The sequence below is a fragment of the Phyllobates terribilis genome, unplaced genomic scaffold (genome assembly GCF_046119375.1).
Source record: "Phyllobates terribilis strain yellow unplaced genomic scaffold, ASM4611937v1 Scaffold_1__5_contigs__length_1240528914, whole genome shotgun sequence".
Lineage (NCBI taxonomy): Eukaryota > Metazoa > Chordata > Amphibia > Anura > Dendrobatidae > Phyllobates > Phyllobates terribilis.
Genome location: NW_027362761.1, coordinates 58,433,124 through 58,451,809, shown reverse-complemented (window position 1 = coordinate 58,451,809; position 18,686 = coordinate 58,433,124). Strand labels below are relative to the sequence as shown.

At 44.4% G+C, this 18,686-nt stretch overlaps 1 protein-coding gene across 2 annotated transcripts in view; it reads left to right on the top strand.

The window, feature by feature from the left end:
* RNF38 (ring finger protein 38) overlaps positions 1-18,686 on the top strand; it is a 344,651-nt gene that overhangs the window by 222,169 nt on the left and 103,796 nt on the right. For both annotated transcript variants that reach the window (XM_073662472.1, XM_073662465.1), the window contains exon 2: positions 3,384-3,454. In XM_073662472.1, the coding sequence (XP_073518573.1) occupies positions 3,384-3,454 (71 nt within the window). The remainder of the gene's footprint in view (positions 1-3,383; positions 3,455-18,686) is intronic.

Genomic DNA, 18,686 nt, shown 5'->3' with positions numbered 1-18,686 from the left:
TGCCATCTTTTTGGAGGCCGCCTACAAAGTATGTCCTGACGCTGACACTGGTGTCAGGACGTAAGCTTTCAATGCACGCTCCTCAGCGTTCAGTAGTGAATATTACATGCATGTGCTCACAGAGCAAGAAGAAATTAATGAGCCGGCAGCCATCAAAGGACAGCTGCCGGCCAAAGCACTGTGGTCCCCAGAAATCTGCCCAGGGGTCGGAGAAAAGGTAATCGAGGGCCGTAAACGGCCCACGGGCCTGATGTTCCCCACCCCTGCCTTAGACTTTCTGTTGTGCCAGACCCTGCATTTACTCAGCAAAGAATTCTAAAATCCGATTCAGTAAGTCGATTGGTGCTGGTTTAATTATATTTCCGTGGAATAACCATGGGAACTGTGACCCATTTAATTTCCACATAAAAGATGCAATCAAATGACAAACAAGATGTGTACATGGACCAACAGTGGGGTGCGACTAACATTCGTTAACTAACATTATCGGCCCATGTTAAAGACCCTTTAGCTGTTCAGATTGACTGACATTGCGCTGGTTGAGGTGTTCATTAAAGTCTAGACATTCGGAGGGGCAAAACCCTTTTAATAGTAAAGATAGTTTTTGTTGGACAGTTGTAAACTAGGTACTTTTGTTATAAAACAAACCAGTGACATTCACAAATGTCACACAACATATTGTTACAGGTCTCCGAAGAATGTCCAGCAAATCATAGTCTGCTAGAAAGGTCATGGACAATGCTTTGGCTACTGTATTGTGTTCTGTATACAGGTTAAACAGATGTTCTGTGAGAGTTAAAATTACAGTGATTTATTACTGAGATAATATAATGTTTACTCATTGCATGTTCATCTTTCGAAAATGTATATCAAGGACATTGAATGCTATACTTAAAATTTGATCACTTTATTTGTCTGTTCCTTGTCCAAAAATACAGCATACTGGATCTAAGTACCGTATATATCATATTTCTTTTACAATTAGATGTGGAAAACTTCTATTAATTGCTATTGGTTTCCATCAGGAGTTAAGAGTAGGTAACTGTGATGGAGTTTTGTTTTGTGGTAGCCTGACAGCTCTTAATAAGACTTCCATGGACAGACTTTGCACAAGTCCCTCCTGGCATTCACCCTTTATACATGGATCTGGATTTATGCACAGTCCCCTATGTTACGCATACCAAGTGGCTGCTGGCCGGTGGAGCAACCTGGCAAAAAGAAGGGTCGTAAAGGCAGGTCTTTACCAGAAGGTCAAAGTCACAGACAAAATCGACAAACAGGTTGCCAAAATACAAGCCGATGTCAGGGACTATATACTAGAAAATACAGAATACTAGGAATAGAAAAGTAACACACCAGGGTAGTTACAAACTGTAACCGGCAGCTAGAAGTAGCTGTTGGGGAGTTTAATTAGGGAGTGGCCCCGCTAACGGCTCACAGTAGAGAGTTGATTACAACAGATTATCAGCACCCTGCAACAAGACATAGACTTCCTATCTGGGCGGAACCACAAGTCCAAGACTAATGTATAACAGGACCCCAATGCCGTCGGCAGAGCAAGCACAGCACCTAGCTGCAGAGGTCGTAGCAGAGGGTTCAGAGACCGACGCATCAGTAACAATGTGTATGATCCATGTTCTTGTACTGTAGAGTTCATTAGGCTTTATGTGTAAATGATAAAGATTCCCACTTTCATTTTTTACCAGCTACAACAGAATTTGGCGTAAGGCCATGACGCAGACAGCTGCTTGCATTGTCACTATTGGAACAATGTTACCTGGTTGAGCAATGTTGCTTAACAAGAGAAAAAAATGGACAAAACTGCAGATACTATCAATTTAAAGCCACGTTCACACGTACAGTATTTGGTCAGTATTTTACCTCCGTATTTTGTAATCCAAAACCAGGAGAGGAACAATCGGAGGAAAAGTATAATAGAAACACATCACCACTTCTGGATTTATCACCCACTCCTGGTTCTGGCTTACACATACTGATGCCAAATACTGAACGTGTGAACGTGGCCTAACATGCATTGTATTTTGATGTGTACAGACAGGATAACTGAAAATAATTTGGAATTGTATGAAATAATTCATTGACACGCATCCCAATGACTATTACTCTTGTCTATTAGAGTTGGAACTTTGGTCTTAAAGGGAATCCGTCACTTTAAACAAGCAATCTGCCAGCAGAAACCTATAAAGCAGGGGGCGCTAAACAGTTTGATATTTAGTTCTGGAGGAAAGATTCAATATAAGGCCACATGTCGACATGTGTTGCGCGACCTCAATTCTCAGATAAGTCGCGAGACCAAAATCATGCGACTTGCTGTTGCGCAACTATTTTAGAGCTGTTCTTTTACTGTGAAAAAAAATTACCAGGTTTCAAATAAGTCGCACGAAAGTTACAGTTGCATGTGACTTTAATTGAAGTCTATGGCAAGTGATTTGCGTGTGACTTGCGACCAGTGACAGAAAGTCACATATCTGGAAACATTTGCAACTCTATTGAAGTCGCAGAAGGTCACAGGTCTCAGTGCGACACCATAGGAAATCATTAGATGCGATGTTGCAATGCAATACTGCGATTTGAGTGGCACGTGAGCCCTAGACTTAGGCCCCCCTACACATTAGACTAATGTTGTCCGAACCCACCGATATTGATGGGTTTGGCCTACACTCTGATGAGTATTGGTAGCTGCTCATCGGGGGAGATTTCGATCCAACTACCGATCGCTATGCTCTCCCAGAGATCAGCTGAAGAGATGTCAGTTAGAAGCTTTCTCGTAGAGAACACAGGAGCGCTCGGCCGAACGCGCTCTCCGGTTTATGGGAGGGTCGGCTGAGATGGCTGTCAGTTAAAGGATCAGCCGAATGATCAGCCCAAGCATTGTTGAGCCTACAGCCATCTAATGTGTATGGCTTCTCTACTTGTATTTTCTTCATAGAAATTCCTGCTCATTCTATGCATAGCTGTTAAGGGGGCCGTCCTAATCAGTGATTGACAGTTATCTTTGTAAGCACACAAGTATACAGAAGGCTGTCAGTCACAGATTAGCTCCTCTTTAATCCCAAATGAGCAGGTATTTCAGTGATTTTAAATAAAAGGTATACTGAATTTTTCCCACCAACCTATATATCAATCTGTTCAGCTCCTTCTGCTAATTAACACACTGCCCCTATATTGACTGGCATTTCTAAGCTGACATGTTCCCTTTAAATTTACCAGTTTTAATTTCTAATCGAGGCATACAAATGAAATAGTAAAACCAAGTATGTGACTTCATTTTACCGTGGGTTTAATAGTGTATGCATAGCCACCTTTTAGGAGCCATTTGTGACAATGAGTGATATACCTCTTTTATTATTTTTCTTGTGCAGGTCATTTGGGCCCCTCGTTTCAGTGTCAGCCAGTACATCAAGACCACATATGCAACGATGACAGCGAAAAGGTACATGTGCCCTTAAAAGCTCATAAATAACATGACAACCTTTCACACTTTAAAAAGAAATTCAATAATTGCTCATTACTTAAGCAATAACACATGGCGAGAAGTGCATTAAACATTTCAGCGCACAGCCCGGGAGTCTCAGATGCCTTAAGGAGGAAGCTTAACCTTTATTAAAGAATGTTTCTCATGAAATTCAAATATGTGTCTACATATAACCTAATATATTTATTCATGTGCATTGCTGTGTCTAAGGATAAAGGCATTAACAAAGTAATTGCAAAGGAGGCACAAAATAAGAAATGCAGCAAACAAAGGTGAAGGTGACATGAATGGATAATTTATAAAAACATAAAGTGTACTTTACAAAGCCTTGCTTTTTTGTGCATTCTGTATATATCTTGTTTATTATTCTTGCATATATATCACCAACATATTCTGCATGACTTTATAGACATTTTTATCACTGTCCCCATTGGGGCTCACAATCTACATTCCCTATCACTATGTCTTTGGAGTGTGGGAGGAAACCAGAGAACCCGGAGGAAACCCACACAAACACGGGGAGAACATACAAACTCCTGCAGATGTTGTCCTTGGTGGGATTTGTACCCAGGACCCCAGAGCTGCAAGGCTGCAGTGCTAACCACTGAGCCACCGCATAGAAGCTCCATAGTTAGATAGTGTGGTATCTGTGATCTTGGAGCTACTAAGCATAAGTACAAAACAGAAATATAGATAAATGGCTTCATATAGCCAGATCCAACAAGATCAATGTGTCAACCTGCCTCTACTTTGCGAACTTAGATTTTTGTTGTTCCCTTGTGCAAGAAGACGAGTTGGCCTTGCAAGTTTATGGATTTTGTTCTAATTGCGCCCTGGTGACATTTACCCACCAGGGACTAGAAAGTGGCATATAGAATGTCTACATTTATGGAGCATTATGTGCAACATCTTCAAGGCCTTATGATGGAGGTGTTCGCCTTTACAAGAACTGCTTCTAAATACTGCTTGTAATAAGTCAATGCAAATAAGAAAAAAACAGGTTCACATGCACAGTTTGCTATAAAAAAAATGACGCATTACTCACTGTCCCCAGGTCCAGCAATGAGTCTCCACCACTGCTCTTGGTATCCGATATTGGCTGCAGCTCTGATGTCACATTGACAATGCAGCAGCCAGTCGCTGAATGGGGTATTCCGTTTACAAGGGCAGAGCCGCTGACCTAAATTATTGGCTGCAGTGCTGTCGCTATGACATCACCACTGCAGCCAGCATCAGACACTGAGAGCAGCGGTGGAGAGTCAGCAGTGGACCTGGGGATGGTGAGTAATGCCCAGTTTGTTTTTATTATTACAAAATGCGCTTGGGGACAGGGACTTTCCATTTAGGTATTATCTGATAGACTTACAGTATATAGGTGTCCTTTCCCTTTCTAGAAATAAAGAAATTAAAAAGAAACATTTTAGGTATCACTGTGTCTGCAAAAGTCTGATCTATCAAAGTAGAAAATTAACCTAAACAGTTAACGCCACATAGGAAAAAAAAATGGAATAGACAATAGATGGAAATTATTGGCAATTATCAAGACACCCTCAATAAAGGAGTGGTTCTGCAGGTGGGGACCACAGACCACATCTCAGTACCAATGCTTTCTGGCTGATGTTTTGGTCACTTTGAATGTTGGTTGTACTTTCACACTCGTGGTAGCATGAGACAGACTCTACAACCCACAGAAGTTGCTCAGGTAGTGCAGCTCATCCAGGATGGCACATCAATGCGAGCTGTGGCAAGAAGGTTTGCTGTGTCTGTCAGCGTAGTGTCCAGAGGCTGGAGGCGCTACCAGGAGACAGGCCAGTACACCAGGAGACGTAGAGGGAGCCGTAGGAGGGCAACAACCCAGCAGCAGGACCTCTACCTCCGCCTTTGTGCAAGGAGGAACAGGAGGAGCACTGCCAGAGCAAACCGACTCCATGAGGGTGGTATGAGGGCCCGACGTCCACAGATGGGGGTTGTGCTCACAGCCCAACACCATGCAGGATGCTTGGCATTTGCCACAGAACAACAGGATTGGCAAAGTCGCCACTGGCGCCCTATGCTCTTCACAGATGAAAGCAGGTTCACACTGAGCACATGTGACAGACGTGGCAGAGTCTGGAGACGCCGTGGAGAGCGATCTGCTGCCTGCAACATCCCTCAGCATGACCGGTTTGGCAGTGGGTCAGTAATGGTGTGGGGTGGCATTTCTTTGGAGGGCCGCACAGCCTTCCATGTGCTTGCCAGAGGTAACCTGACTGCCATTCGGTACCGAGATGAGATCCTCAGACCCTTTGTGAGACCATATGCTGGTGGAGTTGGCCCTGGGTTCTTCCTAATGCAGGACAATGCCAGACCTCATGCGGCTGGAGTGTGTCAGCAGTTCCTGCAAGATGAAGGCATTGAAGCTATGGACTGGCCCGCGTATTCCCCAGACCTGAATCCGATTGAGCAGATCTGGGATATCATGTGTCGCTCCATACACCAATGTCACATTTCACCACAGACTGTCCAGGAGATGGCGGATGCTTTAGTCCAGGTCTGGGAGGAGATCCCACAGGAGACCATCCGCAACCTCATCAGGAGCATGCCCAGGCGTTGTAGGGAGGTCATACAGGCACGTGGAGGCCACACACAATACTGAGCCTCATTTTGACTTGTTTTAAGGACATTACATCAAAGTTGGATCAGCCTGTAGTGTGTTTTTACACTTTAATTTTGGGGGTGACTCCAAATCCAGGCCTCCATTGGTTAATAAATTTGATTTCCATTGGTGATTTTTGTGTGATTTTGTTGTCAGCACATTCAACTTTGTACAGAACAAAGTATTCAATGAGAATATTTCATTCATTCAGATCTAGTATGTGTTATTTGAGTGTTCCCTTTATTTTTTTGAGCAGTGTGTGTGTGTGTGTGTGTGTGTGTGTGTGTGTGTGTGTATACAGTACAGACCAAAAGTTTGGACACACCTTCTCATTTAAAGATTTTTCTGTATTTTCTTGACTATGAAAATTGTACATTCACACTGAAGGCATCAAAACTATGAATTAACACATGTGGAATTATATACTTCAGAAATCGCAGGTTAACAGCAGCTCAGATTAGAGACCAGGTCAATGCCACACAGAGTTCTAGCAGCAGACACATCTCTTCAACAACTGTTAAGAGGAGACTTTGTGCAGCAGGCCTTCATGGTAAAATAGCTGCTAGGAAACCACTGCTAAGGACAGGCAACAAGCAGAAGAGACTTGTTTGGGCTAAAGAACACAAGGAATGGACATTAGACCAGTGGAAATCTGTGCTTTGGTCTGATGAGTCCAAATTTGAGATCTTTGGTTCCAACCACCGTGTCTTTGTGCGACGCAGAAAAGGTGAACGGATGGACTCTACATACCTGGTTCCCACCGTGAAGCATGGAGGAGGAGGTGTGATGGTGTGGGGGTGCTTTGCTGGTGACACTGTTGGGGATTTATTCAAAATTGAAGGCATACTAAACCAGCATGGCTACCACAGCATCTTGCAGCGGCATGCTATTCCATCCGGTTTGCGTTTAGTTGGACCATCAATTATTTTTCAACCAGACAATGACCCCAAACACACCTCCAGACTGTGTAAGGGCTATTTGGCCAAGAAGGAGAGTGATGGGGTGCTTCGCCAGATGACCTGGCCTCCACAGTCACCAGACCTGAACCCAATCGAGATGGTTTGAGGTGAGCTGGACCGCAGAGTGAAGGCAAAAGGGCCAACAAGTGCTAAGCATCTCTGGGAACTCCTTCAAGATTGTTGGAAGACCATTTCCGGTGACTACCTCTTGAAGCACATCAAGAGAATGCTAAGAGTGTGCAAAGCAGTCATCAAAGCGAAAGGTGGCTACTTTGAAGAACCTAGAATATATGACATATTTTCAGTTGTTTCACACTTTTTTGTTAAGTATATAATTCCACATGTGTTAATTCATAGTTTTGATGCCTTCAGTGTGAATGTACAATTTTCATAGTCATGAAAATACAGAAAAAATCTTTAAATGAGAAGATGTGTCCAAACTTTTGGTCTGTACTGTATGTCCATTCTTGGACTCTTTAAAGTTGTTTTCCCATGAACAAAGTTCATTCTAATCAAAAGATATTGGAATAAAAATGTTTCACAATTGGATGTGTTTTAAAAAAATGTTCCTGTGCTAAGATAATCTTATAAGTGTGCGCCTGCTGTGTGCTGTGTAATGGCTGTTTCACACCATACAGGGACATGATCTGATCATACCACAGCTCCTGGGCAGGCAAGGAAGTAAAAGAGTATACAGACATTACAGTATGTGAGGGAAAACATTGTTTGTTTAAAATAGGCAGGGAAATGTTTTACTTCACAGAAAGCAGCAGCTATGATCTCATGCTGTCCTGTCTGTATACTCTCTTTTGCTTCCTCCCCTGGCCGGGAGATGTGGCACATTTATAAGATTATTATTATCAGCACAGGAAAAAATTTTTTTAACATCCAATTGTGGAATTTATAAGCAAGCTTACCAATACTGGTATTTTTTTGCCTTTCATCTAGTTTTAGTATAATTTGAATTCTCACACCTCTGAACTAAAACACTTGTTAATGAAACCTATTATAACAACTGGTCATCATAGAGTGGGAACCTTAGGGTCACAATGGAGAGCAACTTTGGCAAACCTCGGTGCATGTATGCATTATGTGGAGAGAGGAAATATATGCCTTGGCTTACCTTCACTGACCCAGCCTTCTAATGAAAGCCAACTAGCGTCTTTCTATAGACTACCACTCTAAATTCCTGCTCAGACAAGCATGCATCATTCCACTGACCGTAAAATGTAGTCTCTGGTATGCTGCATAGATCTACAGAGATACAATACAAATTTGAGAAATGGGCTGTGTAGGGAGAGAGCACATGGGATTTGCTCTTAGCTTCATTTACAAGTGTAATGAATTAATGGTGTTTGTGATCAGAAGGAAAAGAGAGACAAGGACCTTTCTTGTGTGGCCTGACTGCAATAAAATATGACTCACTGTCTAGAATGTTAATCTTACCATATCAGCATGCTGCCCTACTTTAGAAAAAAATAGTTTTTAATTTCTTTAAAGGGTATTTGTCATAAGAATATGACTTATGGTTTCATTTATGTTTAAAGGGAGTCCGTCACCCCCAAAATACATTTTAAATGGGTTAAGCAAAGTTGTTGGGGACTAAGCCCTATAACAACCATGCTAGCACTGTACCTGTTACTGTTACAGTCCCTGGGAAAATAACTTTTCATTTGTATGCAAATGAGGCGGCACCCTGAGCTTGGCTAGGAGTTGGGTGCATCATTCATTACGCCCCCTCATTTGCATATTGGGCCTCTTGCTACATTTCTGATTGACAGTGCTCTCTTCCCAAAGTGAACACTGTCTGAATGCTGCCAGGGTGTGTGCGGCCGCATGCGCTCGCAGTGGGCGTGTGTGTTCTCCTCCCTGTCTCCTTTCTTCTGACGCCTCCCACTACACTAATACACCCAGAAAAGCAGCGAGTGGCGTTAGAAGAAAGGAGACAAAGAGGAGAATGCGCACGGCCCCAAACACTCCGGCAGCATTCAGACAATGCTCTGGGAAGTGAGCACTGTCAATCAGAAGTGGGGGAAAGACCCCAATATGCAAATAAGGGAGCATAACTGAGCACCAAACTCTTGGCCACTTCAAGGGTGCACCAAAGTTTCTCATATGCATATGAATTACAAGTTATTTTCTCAGGTACTCTACCAGTAACAGGTACAGTGCTGGTATGGTTGTTATAGGGGCTAAGACCACTACAACACTTTATAGCCCATTTAAAATGCATTTTCTGGGTGAAAGACACCCTTTAAATGTATTTTTTTTTAAATATTTTATTTTTCATATCACAATTTTTACAACAAAAAAAAAATAGAAATCTTGCAATTTACTGGGGCTATTTTAGACTTGTACATCTTGTTCTTTCAGAAAATCCACATGTACAATAGACTGGCTCTGACCACATCATTTGTATTGAAGCATGTAATGTGAATGGAGGAGAGCAGGGGGAGCTGTGACATCACCTATTGGGATTGGTGCATCCTGTGTTATCAGCTGTGTATAGCGGTGTTACCTGTAATTGCAGTCCTGTCTTTGATGATAAGAAGACTGCTGAGAACCGAAGTATGAGTCTAAGATGGCCCCAATGGCTAATGTGAAAATTGCAAGATTTCTATATTTTTTAAAAACAGATAATGGTATAAAAAAAAATTGCCAGCATTTCTTTTTAAATATAATTAACACAAAATCCTGATTTAAACAGTAAGGGCTCATGCAGACATCTGTGAAATCCGGTTTTAGCACGGACTGCAATTCACAGACTCTTCAAGGGTCTCCCAACCCAAACCTAATGGCCTCATATATGCCTGTGAGGCTGTAGAGCTTGGCTCAGGAGACCAATGGGCAGTCCGTGCATTGTGGTCTGTGCTCAGACTGAGTTTCATGGACGTCTGCATGAGCCCTTAGTCATTGATTGATGATACACTCCCTTTAAGAGAATATTTTAAGTTTGATTTCCTTATTGTTATATGAAAGGCAATATTAAGTTTCTCATAGACATCTCTAAAAGCAAATGTTTTTAGAGATACCGTAATAACTTGTGTTGCTCAAACACTCATTTTTGAAAAAGACTGGACATGATGGATTTTCTTTTTCTAATCAGAAGTATCTAATAGCCAATCTTCTCTCCCAGCCTCCATAGAAATGAATGTTCAACCAAGCCAAACAAAGGATGTGATTGGGTTCTTCAGGCATTATACTTGTGAACTGAAACATATTTTAGCCAATCATTATTTTATATCTGTTGCCAGCTTTAGTCCTAAAAAAAGCAACTACTAGCTGTGTCTCAAATTTCTCAAAACAGGCACAGTCTACCAGGAATTTACTGAACAGACTTACAGTCAATGTGTTCAGTGTCAATTTATATACTATATATTATTTACATACACTTTAATGGGGTTTTTAAATGTTAAAGCAAAACTGGGTCATTAAAAGCACTTATAGTTAAAAGGCATAAATGTCCAAATATTTATTACCCAAATGTACAATATATACAGTACAGACCAAAAGTTTGGACACACCTTCTCATTTAAAGATTTTTCTGTATTTTCATGACTATGAAAATTGTACATTCACACTGAAGGCATCAAAACTATGAATTAACACATGTGGAATTATATACTTAACAAAAAAGTGTGAAACAACTGAAAATATGTCTTATATTCTAGGTTCTTCAAAGTAGCCACCTTTTGCTTTGATGACTGCTTTGCACACTCTAGGCATTCTCTTGATGAGCTTCAAGAGGTAGTCACCGGAAATGGTCTTCCAACAATCTTGAAGGAGTTCCCAGAGATGCTTAGGACTTGCTGGCCCTTTTGCCTTCACTCTGCAGTCCAGCTCACCCCAAACCATCTCGATTGGGTTCAGGTCTGGTGACTGTGGAGGTCAGGTCATCTGGCGTAGCACCCCATCACTCTCCTTCTTGGTCAAATAGCCCTTACACAGCCTGGAGGTGTGTTTGGGGTCATTGTCCTGTTGAAAAATAAATGATGGTCCAACTAAACGCAAACCGGATGGAATAGCATGCCGCTGCAAGATGCTGTGGTAGCCATACTGGTTCAGTATGCCTTCAATTTGGAATAAATCCCCAACAGTGTCACCAGCAAAGCACCCCCACACCATCACACCTCCTCCTCCATGCTTCACGGTGCGAACCAGGCATGTAGAGTCCATCCGTTCACCTTTTCTGCGTCGCACAAAGACACGGTGGTTGGAACCAAAGATCTCAAATTTGGACTCATCAGACCAAAGCACAGATTTCCACTGGTCTAATGTCCATTCCTTGTGTTCTTTAGCCCAAACAAGTCTCTTCTGCTTGTTGCCTGTCCTTAGCAGTGGTTTCCTAGCAGCTATTTTACCATGAAGGCCTGATGCACAAAGTCTCCTCTTAACAGTTGTTGTAGAGATGTGTCTGCTGCTAGAACTCTGTGTGGCATTGATCTGGTCTCTAATCTGAGCTGCTGTTAACCTGCGATTTCTGAGGCTGGTGACTCGGATAAACTTATCCTCAGAAGCAGAGGTGACTCTTGGTCTTCCTTTCCTGGGGCGGTCCTCATGTGAGCCAGTTTCTTTGTAGCACTTGATGGTTTTTGCAACTGCACTTGGGGACACTTTCAAAGTTTGCCCAATTTTTCGGACTGACTGACCTTCATTTCTTAAAGTAATGATGGGCACTCGTTTTTCTTTACTTAGCTGCTTTTTTCTTGCCATAATACAAATTCTAACAGTCTACTCAGTAGGACTATCAGCTGTGTATCCACCTGGCTTCTGCACAACACAACTGATGGTCCCAACCCCATTTATAAGGCAAGAAATCCCACTTATTAAACCTGACAGGGCACACCTGTGAAGTGAAAACCATTTCCGGTGACTACCTCTTGAAGCTCATCAAGAGAATGCCAAGAGTTTGCAAAGCAGTTATCAAAGCAAAAGGTGGCTACTTTGAAGAACAGTGGAATATAAGACATATTTTCAGTTGTTTCACACTTTTTTGTTAAGTATATAATTCCACATGTGTTAATTCATAGTTTTGATGCCTTCAGTGTGAATGTACAATTTTCAAAGTCATGAAAATACAGAAAAATCTTTAAATGAGAAGGTGTGTCCAAACTTTTGGTCTGTACTGTATATACCGTACATATACAGTGTATATGTATATATACACAAATATATATCTAAATTTCAAGGGGTAACGTTTATCCTTGTAGAGAGTAACATGTTAAGCATGTTGAGGTAAGGAGACTTTTAAGCCGCAATGCTGCTCTGGTAAATATGCAAATTGTCTCTTCAGAGAGGAAGAGAACTAGAACTCTAGTGCCACCTATAGAAAGTAGCAATCCTAAAAGTCACTACCGACCCTTTAACGAGCCTTGTCACATGACTTAATAATAGCCAAAACCAAAATCTCAATTTGCAGATACTGTGTTTCGGGGTACTGCCCCTCATCAGTGTAAAGTGTGAGATATGGTTTGGCTGGGTGAAAGGCATCTGACTGGTATTCAAAGGGTAATGTTTCTCCTTGTGGAGAGTGACATGTTAAGCATGTCAAGGTGAGGAGACTTTTAAGCCACAATGCTCCTCTGGGAAATAGCCAAAACCAAAATCTCAATTTGCAGACACTGTGTTTCAGGATACTGCCCCTCGTCAGTGCAAAATGTGAGATATGGACATGTGACAAGGCTCATTAAAGGGTCAGTATTGACTTTTAGGATTGTTACTTTCTATAGGTGGCACTAGAGTTCAAGTTCTCTTCCTCACCGAAGAGACAATTTGCATATGTCCCAGAGGAGCATTGTGGCTTAAAAGTCTCCTCACCTTCACATGCTTAACATGTCACTCTCCGCAAGGAGAAACGTTAATGTTTGGATACCGGTCAGATGCCTCTCACCCAGCCAAACCATATCTCACACTTCATCTGTCATTTTGGTTATGATTGAAAAAGGCCGCTTGCTGGCCGAAGCGTTGCTTTTATGATGCATTTTAGATGAACAAAGGAATAGAACTATCTCTCTGGTGCCTTGGAAATGATTTGTCTCTGAATTTGCTGGTGACTTGGTGGGACGTTGCCCCAAGGAAGAATGGAGCCTGTGGAGCGATGAAAAGGGAACTACCATTATGGACACTGGTCCATGATCCCTGGTATGCGGTAAATAGGTCCAGCACCATAGTAAGAGAAGCATGCCCATATCATGATGCTTCCACCACTATGCTTCACTGTCTTCAGAGTGTACTGTGGCTTGAATGCAGAGTTTGGGGGTCATCTGACAAACTGTCTGCAGCCTTTGGACCCAAAAAGAACAATTTTACTTTAATCAGTCCACAAAATGTTTCTCCATTTCTCTTTAGGCCACTTGATGTGTTCTTTGGCAAATTGTATCCACTTCAGTACATGGCTTTTTCTTAACAGTGGGACTTTGTGGGGACTTCTTGCTAAGAGATTAGCTTCACACGGGCGTCTTCTAACTGTCACAGTACTCACAGGTAACTTGAGACTGTCTTTGATCATCCAGGAGCTGATCATTGCCTGAGCCTTTGCCATACTGACTATTTTTCGATCCATTCAAATGGTAGTCTTCTGTTTTCTTCCACATCTCTCTGGTTTGCTTTCCATTTTAAAGCATTGGAGAACATTTTAACTTAACAGCCTATCATTGTCTGCACTTTTTAATCAAAGTACGCGGTTATTCTGAAAAATGTCTCGAACAACTCATATTTCTCAGGCTTTCAAGGAGAAATACATGTACAACATGTGCTGGCTTCCCCTTAAATAAGGGCCACATGATTCACACCTGTTTCTTCACAGAATGATTGACCTCCCTAATTGAACTCCACACCGCTATTATTTTGAACACACCCCCTTCCAATTAATTATTCAAATACACAGACTAAAAACCTGCAGATCATGAATGCTGAGTCTGTTGGTTTTCTTAGAATCTACAACTGGTAAATTGTTTGACATGTGGTAATTAGTGTTGAGCATTCCGATACTGAAATATCGGGTATCGGCCGATATTCGCGGTGTCGGAATTCCGATACTTAATTCCGATACTTTTACAATATTGAATACCGGAATCGGAAGTTCCCATAATGCCTGCGCTCTGCAGTGTCTCTGAAGGATGACAAGCTGGATGGCAGCGCTCAGCTGAGATCCAGCCTGTCATCAGAATGCCATCCCAGCGTGGGAGAATTCTCCTGATCGTTTAAAAGCCGGCGGGCGGTAAAAAGCCGCCGGCTTTTAAACAATCACACAGCCCCATACTGCTTCCCCGCAGCCTACCACCCCGATCCTCTGCTCCCCTCGCCACCTCCCATCCCGATCGTAAGTTAGGACCGGGCGGGGAGCGCAGCACCAAGGAGCGGGGAGCGAAGGACCCGGGCGGGGAAGCCGGCAGTGAAAAGACTTCACCGCTGGCTTTCCCGTTCTGTGCTGCGCTCTCCCACCGGTTATTTCAAATGAACAGCTGAGGTATCAGGTGATGCTGATCAGCTGTTCATTTGAAGTCGCCGCGGTGCCCTCAGAGGGTTCACGTGAGTTCATGCTTGACTGCATTGCATGAACTCACATGAACTTTCCCACGGCGGCACAGGTCAGCCTCACCTCCCAGACGATCAGCCCGTCATGATTGGTGTGTTTGGGTGTCTGTGCGCGGTGTCTGCGAGTGTGTGCGGGGTGTCTGTGCGTGTGTCTGCGAGTGTGTGCGGTGTCTGTGCGATGTCTGCGGGTGTGTGCGTGCAGGCAGACATAGGCCGATGTGACACTACTACTCCCATCGGCCTATGTCTGTCCCCCGTCCACTCGTGCCAGCAGGATCAGCTCGATGGGAGCAGTAGTTCCCATCAGTCTGATCCTGCTATTTAAATTGCCCTACTGTGTCCCCAATAAATTTTAAATACATGTCATTGGTGGCCAGTGGTTGCCTACAATAAATTAGTTTATACATTACCTGTCCCCGCCGATCGCCACCTAAAATAAAGTAAAAAATAAAAAACTACACCTATACTCACCTAGACACCTAATTCCCCGAAGCCATCGATCTCCTGTAATAAAATATAAAATAATAAACCACAACTTTATCCTTACCCCTCCGTAGTAGTCCACGAGTGTCCCACGATGATCTCCAGTTTAGAGCAGCCACATAGAATGTGACCGCTCTGAACCGCCGCCGCCGCTAGAATGACGGGGCCGTAAAGCAGCCCCGTCATTGCATAAGCGGGTTCGCCGGAGTTCAGGCAGCGCTGCTCCGGTTAGCTCCTTTACGGCCCTGCTGTATCGTGAGAAATTCCCACGGTACAGCAGTGCCGTAAAGGAGGTCTCCGGAGTTGCGCTGCCTGAATGCACTCCGGTGACCTCAGTCAGTGGCTCCTGCTGCCGGGAGTGGACGTGTTCCCGGCAGTGTGAGCTTACAGCAGCCATGCACAGCTGTCACCATCTCCAGATGTGACAGCTGTGCATGGGAGATCAGCGCAGGAACGTGGACAGGTAACTATTTTTTTTAGTAAACTAAGAATTAAATAAAATTGTGTGTTTTATTTCAAATAAATTATTTTTTTTTGGGTGTAGTGTGTGTTTTTTCTTTTTAACACTTTGTAGGTTAGTAATGGGGGTGTCTTATAGACGCCCATCATTACTAACCAGGGCTTCATGGCAGCTGGCGCTGACATGAACTCCACCACTATTACCCCCTGCCACCGCACCAGGGCAGCGTGGAAGAGCGAGGCTAAGTGCCCGAGTTGGCGCATCCTATGGATGCGCCATTTCTGGGGCGGCTGACGGCTGGTGTTTCTAGCCTGGGAGGGGGCCAATATTCATGGCACCCTTCCTGGGCTATCAATATCAGCCCCCAGCTGTCCGCCTAGCCTTTGCTAGCTATTAAATAGGGGGTACCCCACGTCATTTTTTGGGGGGGTCCCCCATTTTAATAGCTATTAAAGGCTAGGTATTCAGCTGGGGGCTGATATTAGTAGCCTGGGAAGCTCCGTGGGTATTACCCACTTCCCAGGCTTCAAACATCTGCCCCAGCCGTCTGCTTAACCTCCGCTAGAGCCTAAAATTATGGGGGATCCCACGCCAATTTTTTTTTAAATAAATCCTTTATTTTAACACTAAATGACATTTGAGGAGTTAATAAAGATGCAGTCCCTAAATTATTATTCATTTTTTAATAAATTTTTCCCAAAAATTTTGACGTGGGCTTTGCCATATTTTTGTATGCCAGGTACAGCATCCAGCTTCTATGAACGCGCCATTTTCCGGGGTGGCTGCGGACTGCAATTTGCACCGGGGGGGTGGGGGGGCAGAAAGCTTGGGCCTCCCTGAGCTGCAGATTCCAGCCCCCAGCTGCCTAGTTGTACCTGGCTGGACACACAAATAGGGAGAAGCCCCACGTATTTTTTTTTTAAATTATTTCATGAAATTCATGAAATAATAAAGAAAAAAAGGGCTTCCCTATATTGTTGTGTCCGGCCAGGTACAAATAGGCAGCTGGTGGTTGGGCGCAGCCCGTTCCTGCCTGCTGTACCTGGCTGGACACAAATATAGTGCGAAGCCCCACGTCAATTTTTTTTTAATTATTTCAGGAAATTCATGAAATAATTAAAAAAAAATTGATGTGGGGCTTCGCCCTATATTTGTGTCCAGCCAGGTACAGCAGGCAGGAACGGGCTGCGCCCAACCACCAGCTGCCTATTTGTACCTGGCCGGACACAACAATATAGGGAAGCTCTTTTTTTAAAAAATTATTTCATGAAATAATTAAAAAAAAATTGACGTGGGGCTTCGCACTATATTTGTGTCCAGCGGCTCAGTCGACTCCGTGAACCAGGGAGGAACCGAGCAGAGGGACCAGGTGCTACTCCAGGTCAGACCCCGGTCACAGCTGTTGACCCACACCGGGGAATGCAGGAACAGGCAGGTTAGACTGGCATATTGACAGGTGGGTACTGGCAGGCACGGCTGGTATGCAGACAGGTGAATAATGACAGGCACAGCTGGTATGAAGACAGGTGGGCACTGGCAGGCACGGCTGGCATGCAGACAGGTGGGCACAGGCAGGCACGGCTGATATGCAGACAGGCGGGTACTGGCAGGTAGGAATGTAGGCAGGATAGGGACCAGTACAGACTGGGATACAGGAACGGAGCCGCACGTGCGGTAGACAAGCAGAGCAGAGTAAAACCCGCAGGTTCGGTAGACAAGCAGAGCAAAGCAAAACTCGCAAGTGCGGTAGACAAGCGAAGCAGAGCAAAACCCGCAAGTGCGGTAGACAAGCAGAGCAGAGCAAAACCCGCAGGTGCGGTGAACAAGCAGAGCAGCGCAAAGCCGCAGGTGCAGTAAGCAAGTAGAGCAAAGCAAAACCCGCAGATGCGGTGAACAAGCAGAGCAGAGCAAAACCGCAGGTGTGGTAAACAAGCAGAGCAGAGCAAAACCCGCAGATGCGGTGAACAAGCAGAGCAGAGCAAAACCCGCAGATGCGGTGAACAAGCAGGGCAGAGCAAAACCCGCAGATGCGGTGAACAAGTAGAGCAGAGCAAAACCGCAGGTGTGGTAAGCAAGCAGAGCAAAGCAAAACCCGCAGATGCGGTGAACAAGCAGAGCAGAGCAAAACTCTGGACACAAAACTCACAAACAGAAGTACAGAGACAACGAGTTGGAGTTAGGCACAGGTTCAGACACTGCAAGAAAAGGGGAAGGTACAGACATAGAGACAAACAGGTAACGGACTAGGACACTGTTCAGACTGGATCTGAACCAGGAACAAGATACAGGAACGAGCCTGGGAACTCAGCCCCCAGGGTGGCGGAAACTGGCTAGAAGTCACAGGTACAGGCAACTGGCCTGGGTATACAGCCCCCAGGGTGGCAGAAACAGACTAGATACAGGACAGGACCTGGCAACTCAGTTGCAAGGAACACACAGATGGAAAGTGTTGCTCAGGCACCTCCTACTGGGTGGAGGGGGTTTAAGTATCCAGTGACTCACAGCAATAGGCTGGGGATGCATTAGGACTGCGCACACTGTAGCTTTAAGAATCAAGAAGTAACAGCGCCGCCGCCCTAAGCCAGCAGACAAGAGACATACAAACAGCAGGTACTGGAGCAAAGTGTGCAGCCTGGCCTGATGGGTAAGATTGCGGTCTTGCATGTTGAGAGGTGGTAAACCATGCAAACACGCCGCCAGGGATGTTACAGTGGTACCTGAGCCCTGAAGCTGCACTGGCAGTTCTTGAACTCTATAAACGCACTGGCGGTACCTGAACCCTGAAGCTGCTCTGGTGGTACCTGAACCCTGAAGCTGCACTGGTGGTACTTGAATTCTATAACCGCACCGTCGGTACCTGAACCCTGAAGCTGCTCTGGTGGTACCTGAACCCTGAAGCTGCTCTGGTGGTACCTGAATCTGCTCTGGCAGTATCTGAACCCTGAAGCTGCTCTGGTGGTACCTGAACCCTGAAGCTGCACTGGCGGTACTTGAACTCTATAGCCGCACCGTCGGTACCTGAACCCTGAAGCTGCTCTGGTGGTACCTGAATCTGCTCTGGTGGTACCTGAACCCTGAAGCTGTACTGGCGGTACCTGAACTCTATAACCTCACCAG